This window comes from Saccopteryx bilineata, chromosome X, assembly GCF_036850765.1.
Source record: "Saccopteryx bilineata isolate mSacBil1 chromosome X, mSacBil1_pri_phased_curated, whole genome shotgun sequence".
NCBI classification, from domain to species: Eukaryota; Metazoa; Chordata; class Mammalia; order Chiroptera; family Emballonuridae; genus Saccopteryx; species Saccopteryx bilineata.
Window position 1 is genome coordinate 130,744,193 of NC_089502.1, and position 14,560 is coordinate 130,758,752.

General features: G+C 34.7%; 1 protein-coding gene across 4 annotated transcripts in view; it reads right to left on the reverse strand.

The window, feature by feature from the left end:
- CNKSR2 (connector enhancer of kinase suppressor of Ras 2) overlaps window positions 1-14,560 on the reverse strand; it is a 257,480-nt gene that overhangs the window by 157,970 nt on the left and 84,950 nt on the right. For all 4 annotated transcript variants that reach the window (XM_066248700.1, XM_066248697.1, XM_066248698.1 and 1 more), the window contains exon 5: window positions 1,960-2,001. In XM_066248700.1, the coding sequence (XP_066104797.1) occupies window positions 1,960-2,001 (42 nt within the window). The remainder of the gene's footprint in view (window positions 1-1,959; window positions 2,002-14,560) is intronic.

Sequence of the window (14,560 nt, forward strand, 5' to 3'; positions counted from 1 at the left end):
GGAATTCCTAGGATATAGCAGGTTTTCATAAGTGATAAGTTTTCTTTTCTCTTGACAATTGTCTCTCCTCTCCTTCAGATAAAATAAAGATACAGGAACTGGGTCCAGGATGAGACAGTTGCTGTTCAGATGATTCTCTAGTGCGTATCTCAAGTTACTGTAATCTCTACTTAGTTGTATGAGTGCACATATTAAATTACCATAGAAATAAGGAGAACATTCATATTAACTCACAATTTGATTCTAAATAAGTTAAATCAAAACTTGGGCTTTTTATTTCTTTGTGCATTTAAAGAAGAAAAAGGAAATAAAAATAATCAAATAAATACTGAAACGAATTATAAACAATTGTACTTAGAAGATATTAATAGCCTCATTTGACACATTAAGGACAAAGTCTCCTACAAATATTGAATTGTACACCTGAAACAAATATAATTATAGCTCAACAACAACAAAAAAGTTAATATTTACCTCAATAAAAGGGCAAAAAGGGCCCTGGCCGGTTGGCTCAGTGGTAGAGTGTTGGCCTGGTGTGCAGAAGTCCCGGGTTCGATTCCTGGCCAGGGCACACAGGGAAGTGCCCATCTGCTTCTCCGCCCCTCCCCCTCTCCTTCCTCTCTGTCTCTCTCTTCCCCTCCCACAGCGAGGCTCCATTGGAGCAAAGATGGCCCGGGCGCTGGGGATGGCTCCTTGGCCTCTGTCCCAGGCGCTGGAGTGGCTCTGGTCGCGACAGAGCAATGGCCTGGAGGGGCAGAGCATCGCCCCCTGGTGGGCGTGCCGGGTGGATCCCGATCGGGTGCATGCGGGAGTCTGACTGTCTATCCCCATTTCCAGCTTTGGAAAAATACAAAAAAAAAAAAAAAAAAAAAGGGCAAAAAGCTCAAAAAAGTTTAATTCATTTGACTAAGTTCACCAAGATAGAAAGTAGTAGGCTAGGATTCAGAGTTCTTAAGACTCCAAGTGATTTATTTTACACTACAGGAAATCTGGTAGGATTATTTTTTGAAAATTTTATTTTAAAGTAAGTAGTCCAGCATCATATATCATGTAACATTTTTTACTTTTTTAAAAATAAATCTTATTGTGAGAAGAGTAACACAAAAGTATACAACCTTTCCATGAAGGCTGGGCCATCATTACATAAAAGACCACGTAGGGAAGTGGAAAGAAAATACACAAAACAAATGTTTTGGAGCCGCATCTGTTGGTTGAAGTCACCCACTGTCTTTGTCTAGATCCTCATCAGAGAGGATCTTTAAATTCTCACCAGCTGAAATGTAAAATTGCCAAAGCAAATGTACTGCATTCATTTTTGAACTTGTTCAGTGTTGTTAAATGTGTTTTCACTCATTTCTAATAGAGGTGAAGAAATAATTAGGGGAGGTGAGCATCAACCAAGAAATGGATTTACAAAGAAAAGCAGTCAATTAACAAGAAAGAATATGCCTTTTTACAAAGTATAATGTACCTATACTCCATTTCTAGTGAAATAATATCTGCAAAGTCATTGACTGATGCAAAAGTATTGCCAAATTAAAATTCAGAAGGTTGTTCGGTAAGTATAGAATCGGAGAAAAGGCAGTTTGATTATTTTTTGAGTTATTTCATCCAAATGATGAGAGGCGAATTACTCCTGTTATACAAATACTTTTCTTTTATCTCTTGTCACAAATCAAATATGAGAAATTATTTCAAATTCTCTTTTCACTATATTTTTTATTTTACTATATTCCAACCCTGCTGCATTCTACAATATTAAAATACTGTATCTCATTTTTCTATTAAGATACAATAGAATTATTATAACTACTATAACCTGTTATGTTCTGATTCTTTGTACGTTTCCTATGAAAGATGCATGGCTCAGTTTTTTAAGGGCTGTAGCTTTTTATTAATGACTAGTTAAGCAAACAAATATTTTCTAATAAAAATAAAAATAAATCCAAGTAAACTTACCACATGAAGAATTTTATTTTCTGTTTCATATACAGTACAATCCTAAAAAAACAAACAAACACAAACATTAGTTTTGAGAAAAATCTTTAGAAATACTTTCTTAAGAAATGTACTACAATTTGAAAAAGTCTTGACAATTCAAGGAAAAGCAGTAATAATGGGGAAAAATCTGGAATACACCAACATATTCACCGTGGTTAGCTCCAATGGTCTATTATAGAGATAGTCTCATTTTTCCTTAAATGTCTTTTTCTAATTTAACTAATTTTAAATACATAAAATAAATGACAATTTACATTAAATAGATGTAAAAACAAACATAAAAATATCGTAATCATTTTCTTTCTAAAATTTTATATGTGATAAATGAATTTTGGTTGAAATATTTCTAACATTTTAAATAATAAATTATTAAAGATTGGAACATTAAGAAAAACATTAATATTTATTTCAATAGTCATATCAAAATCTCAAAAATAATTTTACATTTGCAACTATTGCAAGCTATTAAATATACTTTATATTATGCATCGATACTTTATGTACATCTTATAATAAATATCAACTTTATAGTTCTTGCCTAAATTTAAACCTTGAAATTATTTAAAAAAATTTTTTTTAAAAATCACCACTGTCTTTTTACCTTTAATTGCTATTCTTACAATAAGTGATAACATAACAGTTATCACTACTACTTAAAAGCTTTGTATCATCTCTACTTAAAAGCTTTGAATTTCTATGGCTCAGTTATCTCAAGAAATTTATGAAATGGGCATGATATTATTAGAACCCTAATCAGGGTGTTGTGAGGACTAATGAGAAAGCGTAAAAAGGACAAAAGAAGAATAAAAGAGAAAATTTATGGACACAATAGTGTGGTAATTGCCAGGACGGGGGTAGGTGAAGGAGGGTTTGAGGGGGATAAATGGTGATAGGCAAAGAGCTGATGTGGGGGGGGGGTGAACACACAATATCGTGTACAGAGACGTGTTGCAGGATTGGGCACCTGAATTCTCTATAATTATGCTGACCAGTGTCATCCCCAATAAAATTCAACTGAAAAAAGAAAATGAGATAAATGGCTTAGCACAGTATCTGGCATACAGTAAATGATAAATGGATTTTAATGATGAATTATTGTTGTTCTGCATCTTTATTTACACATTTTAAACTAATTATATTACTTCAAAATATAAAGTTAATTAATTTTTATTTGGCTATCTAATCTTGAAAAAAAATCCATATTCTGCAGGATTATATATTTTAAGGAATAATAGTCCTTTTCATTATTTGCCCTGAACTTAATGTTAACAAAAAGGCATCTTGCTCAGCATAGTTTTTCATAATGCCATTTTACCACAATAACTTGTCAAAAGAAATATATCTTATCAGGGGAAGAATTTTTAAAGTTAAATTTAGATCTGATTCATTTCACAAACTAATAGAAATACTTAAAGATTGATCCTTGCCATTCTGAAGGGCTCCTATGCCAAAGTAGCAGTCTGTTACAAATATAGTCATATTTGTGTCTATATGCTTACATCAAGTCAATTCTTAATAATTAAGTATGAATTATTTACAGAGGAGCCAAGGTGTAGATAAAACATTTATATTTGGAAAGTTCATTTGTACTCTCATCTGAATGTGAGGGGCCCAATTTTATAAAAATAACTTTAAACACAATTACATTGGGAAGAGATAATTTGGAAAAAGCTGGGCAGTTGCCCAGTTTCTCCATTGTCTCTACAGCCTGCTTCAGCTGTAATGAATTTAAGTTTCATTATTTACCCACCATCCTAGAATCAGAGGACATGATTTAATGTTCAAATTTCAAAGGGATTCTCCTTAAGGAAAAAAAATAAATATGATCTGAATATATATCTTGCTAGTGATACAATAATCACACAGAATATTTCAAGTCTGTTTAAAATATACTATTTTACGTGCACATCCCTAGTGTAATATAACAAAAAGAACTCTGTGTCAAAAATCTTATTCTATTTTCAGCAACCATACTGTTTGTTGGTGGTAGTGTTGTAATTCTATTATTGTTTTGTTAAAACTGTTATGTTTATAGGATGAAGCAATTATTACCTTGGATGAGCCAATGGTTTCTTATATTAGTGACCAAAAACACATTACCAAAAAAAATACATAATTTGGACTTCTGGGTATCTACCCAAAACACTTGAAAACACTGGTATGCAAAGACAGATGAACCCCATGTTCAATGCAGCATTATTCACGGTAGCCAAGACATGGAAACAACTGAAGTGCCCCTTTACAGAAGATTGGATAAAGAAGATATGGTACATATATACAATGGAACACTACTCAGCCATAAGAAATGATGACATAGCGACATTTATGACAACATGGATGGACCTTGAGAGCATTATATTAAGAGAAATAAGCAAATCAGAAAAAACTAAGAACTATATGATTTCACACATAGGTGGGATATAAAACTGAGACTCGTGGACATAGATAAAAGTGATGTGGTTACCTGGGGAGAGGGTGGGGATGAGGGAGTCAAGGGGGACAGATATGTGGTTATGGAAAATGATTTGACTTTGGGTGATGGGCATACAACACAATCAGCAGTACAAAAGCTACAGAAATGTTTACCTGAAACCTATGTACTCTTATTGATCAACGTCACCCTATGATTTATTAATGTCATCCCATTACCATTAATAAAAATTTATTTAAAAAAAAATTTAATTTCTAAAAAAACTCTTAAATCTCCACTAAGACTTTTGGGATACCCACAATTACCATAATAAAGGCAGGATCGTAGGGCTAGGGTAACAGAGGAGGAAGCAACTAACCCTTTCAAAAAACCAGGAAAATTGGCTTTTAATTGGGTCTTGGGAAAATTAGGTCTTTAGGCAAAAAACATTTTTTTAAAGGAAGGAACTACACTCAAACACAGCTACTGTGGTAATTTTCAGATTTTAGTTCTATATATATGGAAGAATCAACTGGGGAACAGGTTAAAGTAGAAATTCCCAGGTTCATATCCAGTAATACAGATTCAATAGATTTACAATAGGGACCCTCAAGATGATTTTAATAATGTTATTTTGAGAAATACTTAAGCTATTTTAAAGGATATCATGTTATAGAAGAATGCCAAACCAAACCAAAATAAAAATGTTCAAATATATAGGATCCATAAAATAGTAAATGGATCCAGCAATAGTATCTGCTGGTTTACCCTAAACAGTTTTCAGCGCCTTCTTCCTCTATGTGTTCTGGTTACACATTCCCCCAACTTATTTTTTTTTCTTTTAGTAAACTTATTTCTTTCTTTAATAGCTTACTGCTTTGAATAACTGCTTCCACTTAATTATAGCTCTACTTTTGTCAGTCAGATTGTCCTGTTCGTTATTGAAAGCTTTCACAAAGGGCAAGACAAGCATAATAAAAACAGAACAACAAAACGTGCGTGTTAACCTGCTACTTTATATTAGGAAGACGAATAGAAACTAAGTGACTATGTTCTATTTAGTAAAGCTATAATTTTATGGACTTAATTTTATCGTGCTAAATATTTAAATAGCCCTAGGTACTTTGGGGGATTCATCTTATTAGGAAGTTATTTTATTTCCATCAATGTGCTACTTTAAAATATTTGCTTCTCAAGTGTGGGCTTTATTAATATTTACAACCAAATCTTTCCCTAAAAGATCATACCTGAGTTTTAAAAAGAAAATAGTACTGCATAGCATATAAGAAATCTACATTTTATGAACCTATTCATGCTATGGAAAGGTACACCTCTGACGTTCTAGTTATTTTTAGGTTAGGATCAAATTTAGGTTTTTAAAATTGAATTTAGAGCTATACCACTCTATACTCCCAGGAATTCTCTTCAGTAGCTCACGCTGTCTTTTGTTGCACATGCAAAATAACACTTGCATTTCTTCTTTCTCCTTTTCCATATATACTTCTGCAAACCATGTGATGCACATTTAAATGCACCAAATTCCTAATAAGACAATTTTCATAAAAATTAGGAATGTTTCTTCAATTTTGATCAATTTCAATAAGAAAGTAGGTATGCATAGAAACTCTCCCACAGATGAGCTATATGCCCACACAGAATCAAAATACAGTATGTTCTCTGTGAAACAATGATGCAATTGCTATACAGAGGAGAATATATGGAAAAATTTCTATCCTAAATGTTACTATTGATGCTCTATAGTACGTTGGCAACAAGTTTTAAGCATCTTGGGGTCATACTACACAGTACAAGTAATATTTCTTATCAACTGTATTTATAAAAATAATCATAAGAAGAGTATATAGGTTATTAACATTGAATGCACAGGCCCTAGCCAGCTGGCTCAGCGGTAGAGCGTCAGCCCAGCATGTGGAAGTACCGGGTTTGATTCCCAGCCAGGGCACACAGGAGAAGTGCCCATCTGCTTCTCCACCCTTCTCCCTCTCCTTTCTCTCTACCTCTCTCTCCCCTCCCACAGCCAAGGCTCCATTGGAGCAAAGCTGGCCCTGGGTGCTGAGGATGGCTCCATGGCGTCCACCTCAGGTGCTAGGATGGCTCTGATTGCAACAGAGCAACGCCCGCTGGTGGACATGCCAGGTGGATCCCGGTCGGGCGCATGCAGGAGTCTGTCTGCCTGCCTCTGCACTCCACCGCCCTCCCGCTTCTCACTTTGGAAAAATACAAAAAAACCCAGAAAACACATTGAATGCACAGAGTAAAGAAAAAAGTATATGTCTCTAATGCAATATACTATTATATTTCATGGAACTTTATAATTATAAATGCTATATATTTTCCATCTGTCTCTTTTTAGTATATATTACTGTACAGCTGTACAAATAGTATAAAAATATTTTTTTGCTTACAAGTAATATTTAAATGATTGACCTATGCAAACTTTTGATAATGGTATCTTCATACTGAACACTGCACATGTTCTATTATTAAACTATCAAAATATCTTTATATGATTATGTACTTAATTCCCATAATGTTAAGTGTTACATTCTCATTCATTTATTCATTCATTCCCTCACTCAAGTCACAATTCCATTCACCAAAGCTCGTTTTGGCGGGCATTTTCTAAATGCAATTCACTGTCAGGCACTATTGTGTGATCAAAGATAAGTTAAACTTGGTCCTTGGCCATCACTATTTCATTATTTAGTGGAGGAGAAAACATTCAACTAATAATACAAGGTAGACCAGATAAATGGTAACAGAATGTTCCATAAAAAGGAAATAAATTCTGACTTGTTAACTCTGGAATGATCTTATGGAAGAGATGATATTTTGGTTGGCATTAAACAGCTTTTAAATTTGGAAGTTGGGGTTCTACAGAGAAAGACCATTTTATATTGTGTAAAGACATGGGCAAAGGAATAATTAGAACAACGTAGACCATTTGGCCGAGCATAAGATAAGTGGGGTGAATGTAGTAAAGAAAGCCTAGAAAATAATGTGTGGTCATATTGTGGAGAGCTACTAATGCTAGGCTGGATAATTTTTGTTGGTTGTAAAGTAAGTAAGATTTTTACTTTTCTGTTACAATCTAACATGAATCCCCTTTCCACCAGGGTAGCAAAAAGTTATCTCAGTTAATTGACAATTTCTTGTGACTTTCCTTCATGAGAGGTTAAAGTCAGTGCAGCTTACCTAGTGCATGGTTGGTAGGTAACAGCAGTGTGAATGCTGAGCATGTGTGTTGCAGGGTTGGGAGGCGGGAGTGTAGTTCACAATTTCTGGTCTAACAAACAACTCCCATAGCCATCTCTTGCTCCTTTTCTCATAGTTCCTTTCCTCTTTTTCTTTTCCTTAAGTTACAAGAGTAAATTCGATACCATGTCTCAGATAGGGAATTTCTGCAAAGCTGTGTTACCTTCCAAAATATGCCATGTAGACATTGCATCTCAAAGGAAGATGGAGCAGTATACACTTTTCTCTGGTACAAGGGAGTGCTCACAGATATTTGAATATCAGAGGTATGGAAGGGAAAGTATTTTAATAAAAATGATGGGGAAGAAACTATGGATTTGGAAGGGAGAAAAACTAGAGGCAGGGAGATCAGTTAGAATCCTCTTTGAGAAGAAAATATGTACATAATCAGGGCTTAAAATGAGATTATGGAGAGATGAGAAGAGGTAGATGACATACATGTAGCCAGGAATGAGAGAACTGGGCAACTGCTTCATTAGAAACAGGGAATCATGGGGAGGGAAAAGTTAAACATTACTTCAGGGATTCAAGGCTCAGCAAATGGATGAATGGCATAGTGGAGATGGTAGAAGGAGAGAATTTGGAAAGGACAAAATAATTTTGGGTCTGTGAAATGAGAAGTGGCTGAGAAACAGTATGTATTATACAAAGCTGTCCAGCAAGCAGCTGAAAAAACTGAATTTTGTCTAAAATAGAGCCAGATCTGGGAGATATTTACATTGAAGTGACCATTAGAGGTACAAGAAAAATAACACCACATTCATCCAAAAAAAAAAAAGTATCATGAGAAGATAGCTGAACACTAAGCTCAGACAATGCTTGTGTTTAGGAGCCAAATGGAGGAAGAGTTAGTTGCATGGCCAGGAGCAAGTGGGGACAGTGGTGTTTCAGAGACATGTTTAACAAGACTTTTAGCAATAACAGAGTTACAATAATATGCTCTATGTCTGTGCTGCCCAATTGGATAGTCATTAGACACATATGGCTATTGAGCACTTAAAATGTGGCTAGTGCAAATGAGACAGAATTCATCATTTTACTTAATTTAAATTTACATTTCAATTGCCACATGCAGCTAGTAGTTACCATGTTAGACAGCAGCACAGGTCTAGAGAAATATACTATAGTCCAATGGTCCCCAACCTTTATTGGGCCATGGACAGGTTTAATGTCAGAAAATATTTTCACTGACCGGCCTTTAGGGTGGGACGGATAAATGTATCACGTGACTGAGACAAGCGTCAAGAATGAGTCTTAGAAGGATGTAACAGAGGGAATCTGGTCATTTTTAAAAAATAAAACATCATTCAGACTTAAATATAAATAAAACGGAAATAATGTGAGTTATTTATTCTTTCTCTGCAGACCGGTACCGGTCCACGGCCCAAGGGTTGAGGATCACTGCTATAGTCTATCCTACAGTTATAAAATGGAAAGACATTTAGCAAGTATTTCAAACAAATAACATTCAAATCAATATTTGGGAAGAAAATGAAGGAATTTAGTTCCAAGTTATTAATTAGATGCTTCATTTTTCTCCTTCTACAAAGAACAGATCGCAGCATATTATGACTGCTACAGTAGCAGCACAGTACAGAGAAACCAATTCCCTCTGGAAGGATAATAGAATGGAAAAGAGCCATGGAAGGATACTCAAAGTAGCTATCACATAGTTTTGTGGGCATAGCGAAAGCAGTGCCAGGGATAAAACATTTGCAATGGATGGAAGATAACAGTCCAAACTAAATTCATATTCCAAGACCAAAAGCTGTCTGAGTATCCTGAGTGCAAAGAAGAACATCCATGGTTAATAGACAGGTGTTTGCATTCTTGAATATGAAATTGAAATGTCATTGTTTAATTCAAAATTCATATATATATATATATATATATATATATATATATATATGAATACGCATACATATATATAATTTATGTCTTTGGAAACAAGTTAAGAGTTAGAATCACCCTACAAATACTTCCTTGGCGATTTCTTCACCATTTTGACTTGCTCAATGGCCACAAACTAGTGGCCCTGCTGTTGTTTGGGGTATAAGAAGAGGAAGGTTCATGGTGTCTACTGAAATTTAAAAATGACCAATCTTCAAATAATAGGTTTAGATTTTCATTAGGTTAAGTAGGTTGTGAATTGTTACATGAAATGAGCAATAGACAAAGAATGGGATAAGAATGTGGGTGGGCATGACTTTTAATGGCCTAGAGTCTTTGCGTCAGTGAACAGTCATGTTCTTCTGCACACTGTGTCATTTTCCTGTTCAGAACTCTACTCCAGCTCTCCCTCAGAAAGTTATCTAAACTGAAATATCCATTTGGCTCTAATCACTCCAGTCTTCACTTGAAAATGAAAGATATATGTCCCAGTAGTTGAATGGGTGTGAAAAATAATCTTTTAGCATGTAGAGACTTGGGGGTGCAGGCAGAAGTGAGGCTGATTGTTTTTTTCAGCACCCAAATTGCTCTCTAACATACCCAAAACCACTGAGGTTCTTCAAGATTGAACTATCAAAAGGATAAAAAATAAAAACATCAAGTCAAGGTACAAATTACCGGAAAACTCATTAGAGTGAGAGTGTAATCACTGTAACTTTAATAGCTTTGTTTTGACGACCTAATGAAGCAATGAGCTAATACCCATTATGAACTAAATTTGTTTATTCTGCATGTCTTGAGTGAAGACCTAAATAGTTTTGAATGACCCATCTGATAACTGTATATATTTATGCTTCTATCAGTTATCTACTAGTCTTAGTCTCTTCAATTAGATTGTCAATGTTTTGAAAGAAGAAACTATATTCAGCTGCACTGTCTCTTTAATTTCTCAAGGTGCCCTGTACACTCAATAAATATAATCTGAACTTATCAATTCTGATTTTTTTATTCCATTGATTCTCTATTTTCACATTTCATAATAAACATTTCATATTGTTTTTACAGATGAGGTTAAATAAAACTTTTACAGCCATATTTTTTTAAAAAGTTTAATTTCTAATTGGCTGAATAAACTAGTACAGTACATTTAGTTTCTTCACACGTATTTTGAACAAAAATAAACTGATGTTCACAGTTTTAAAATCATTTCAACTGTGAGTTTGCTTTTAAACTTAATCTACATGATCTCAGCAGATATTTTCAACAAATATAAATGGAACTTTTTCTGCATGAAGATTCATATTATATAAAAGATATTGAGGAATATATATTCATATAATGAAGCTAACAGTTCTTTGAAATAAAAAGTCTCTCTAGCTTCCTGATGTTCAAGTTACTTATTATAATGACCGCCTAATAAATATATCACAAGGGAAAGAAAATCTGTAAAGTATATGATTGTCTAACCACTATGCAGTAAACCTGAAACTAATACAAAATAACATTGAATGTAAACTGTAACTGAAAAAAAAAATTTTAAGAAAACTTATAGGGTCTCAGTGATGGGTGACAATTTTTTCTCTTGTGGCAAATTAAACTAAATAGTTTAAGCAAAGATAAATACCATGTCCTATTGTAAATAAAAATGTAAATTAAACATTAATTCTTTAATTCAAAATCAACCACTTGCTTATCAGAAAGTAAGTGGAAGTTATGGTATATTTGAAACAAATTCTAAGTAGTTAAAATTTTCTCACCCCATATATCTTTGTCTTTTTGTATCCATTTAGATTGAACTTTCTTGGACAAAAATGGAAATATTTCTTCTCAGTAACTGTGTGCAACATTTGAAAAGTGCCATTGATACTCAGACACTCAATAAGTATTTTTAGATCACTGATAATAAAAAGATACTTAAATCTTAATATATACTAAATTGTCCAAATAATAGTACTAGCTTAAATCTAGGTTTAACTTGGCATACCTTCAAAAGAAATATTACACAGAATCCGTACCAGTTATGTTTTCCTTGTAGTAATACTGAGTGACAATAAGGCAGAATTTTAGGCTTTGAAAAACCTCAAGAGGTCTTCTCCATTTCACCAAACTTACCACCCATATATTCCAGTAAATTATTCTTAAAATACCAAGAGAGGTGACATGCATACAAATACATCATTAAGGGGAGAAAAGATATTCTTCAAACTTAATCTTTACCAAGCTGTTTTTTTCATATTTAAAATTATTCCACTTAATTTTATTTTATAGTCTCTTTCCTTATATTCAGATAAACATTGCTGTCCTTAAAATTTTAGTATAATGCTATACTAGAATTCTTAACAATTCATGGTTAAGGCAGATTTTTATTATGATTTCTAAATATATACTTCCTTTATAAAGATAAAAGTAAACTTCCTTGAGCCATTAAAGTCAGCCATGGATATGTGACTTTGTCCAATGAAATGTGAACAGAATGCTGTTTTATTTCCATGCAGAAACTTCAGGAAGCAGAGCATAGTTCACCATGCTCTCTCTCCCCTCTGTCATGATGACCAGTATGGTTCATTAAGAGGCTGTTCTGGGCTTTGAAGTGAAGAGGATGTGGAGTAGAGCTATAGTAACCCAGGATGGATATGAAGCATGAGCACTGAACATTAGTGTTATTGCAAGCCACTAATGTCTTCAGCTTGTTTGTTCCTGCAGCATAATCTAACTCATTGTAATTCACAATCAACCTCAGATTGCATTCTGCTCCTTTGATGCAAATCTAGTCTTTTCCCATCTTGTATTTATAGATAATTTTTTGCCTCATTTTGTAGTTGTAATTTATGCTCACTTGTCCTAATTACTTAATTCTTAGTGGTTCTTCAACCTGCCTCTGTTAATTATAATTGCAATCTATTATTTCACTTGCATTAGGGCTCATCTGAATTACTTACCTGATGTCGGTCATCCCAACTTAAGGAGTTTGGATTATTAAAATTTTACTTTGTCAGAGGAGGAAAAATGCCTTAGAAAAATCATTGCCTATAGCTAATAACTCTATATTTTCTTTGGTTTGTCATTTTATATAGGTTTAAAAACCTATGTCATAGATTTTTGTAATGATTTAATGATATAATATATGCAAAGCATAATGTGATTCACAATAAGTGCTAAAACAGTATAAATCATTATTCCTTCTTATTTTACTAAGTCTAGTTCCTGCCTCTGCCCGTTAACACCACATTAGTTTCTACCACTACCTTCCCCTTATTGCAAATATATAATGACTATTTTTATTAATAAGAAAAAGTCTAATCCTTTTGGATATGCACTTATGGCACAGATGGACTATTAATAACTAACAACTACAGTGTAAATTCTAAACTGTAGCTAGTCTCCTTTATAGATGGGAGGGCTCTGGACTAATATCACTTACAAGTAATTGAGCCTCATGATGCACAGTTCTCGGTCCTTTAGCCTAAGGTGAAATATGGAGAACATGCATTTTTTGTGTGTGACAGAGTTAGAGAGAGAGAGACAGACAGAGAAAGGAACAGATAGAACCAGACAGACAGGAAGGGAGAGAGATAAGAAGCATCAATTCTTCTTCGTTGTGGCTCCTTAGTTGTTCATTGATTGCTTTATCATATGTGGCTTGATGGGGGGGATGCAGCAGAGCGAGTGACCCCTTGCTCAAGCCAGCAAACCTAGGGCTTCAAGCCAGTAACCTTTGGGCTCAAGCCAGTGACCATGGGGTCATGTCTTTGATCCCATGCTCAAGCCAGCAACTCCGCGCTCAAGCTGGTGAGCCTGAGCTCAAGCCAATGACCTCGGGGTTTTGAACCTGGGTCATCTGTGTCCCAGTCCGATGCTCTATCCACTGCAACCACCTGGTCAAGTGGAAGATGTATTTTTTAACAAGCTTCCCCAGATGAATAATGGGCCATGGACTAACCTTTAGGAAACATTGTTCTTGATCACTTACAGTTTCTTCCCATCTCATACTCTCATACTAAACCAGTAAAGCATGAGTACAGCACAGTGGTCATCAACTTTGGCTCCATACTAGAACCAGCTGAGGCATCACTTAAAATATGTTCCCCACCAATATGTTGGTGAAGAAAAAGTGGTTTAAGATATTTTTAGATAATTATAGATACTTTTCTTTATGCCAAAACTTAAGAAGTGGAAGTTTATTTAATGTTAGTTACAGTGCAGAATAGGTAACCAAATAATGACTCTTTCACAGTTACATTAAAATCCATTAAACTAAAAATAAATAAATCTGGTAACATTTTGGAGGGTGAAGCTTTAAGTGGAAAATTAATCATTTCATTCTTTCAACATACTTTTTTTTAAGTGAGTGAAGGGGAAATGGAGAGACAGACTTCTGCATGCACCCCAACCGGGATCCACTTGGAAATGCCTCATCTGGGGCTGATGCTTTAATCAACCAAGCTATCCTCCATGCCCAGGGCCAACACTTGGACCAATTGAGCTATCCTCAGTACCTGGGGCCAATACTCAAACCAATTGAGCCACTGGCTAAGAGAGGGGAAGAGAAAGAAAAGGGGGAGAGGGAGCGAGAAAGAGATGGTTGTTTTTCTTGTGTACCCTGACCAGGGATTGAACCTGGGGCATCCATACACCGGCAAGTCGCTCTATCCATGGAGCCAACCAGCCAGGGTCTCAAGAAACTTTTATTTGCCAGACACTGGAGACCAGAGGTACATGAAGCAGATACCTGCCTTCACCAAGTCTCCCGCTGCATATATTTTCTTAAATGGATTGGTATTACTTTTGACTTCATTCTTTTTTTCATTCTTTTTTATTTTTAATTGTACTTATTACAGTGACATTGGTCAATAAAACTATACAGGTTTTAAGTGTAAAGTTCTAGAATATATCTTCTGTATACTGTATTGTGTGTGTTGACTACCCCAAGTCTAGTCTCCTTCTGTCATCATCGATCCCCCTTTATCCTCTTCTATCTCCCCT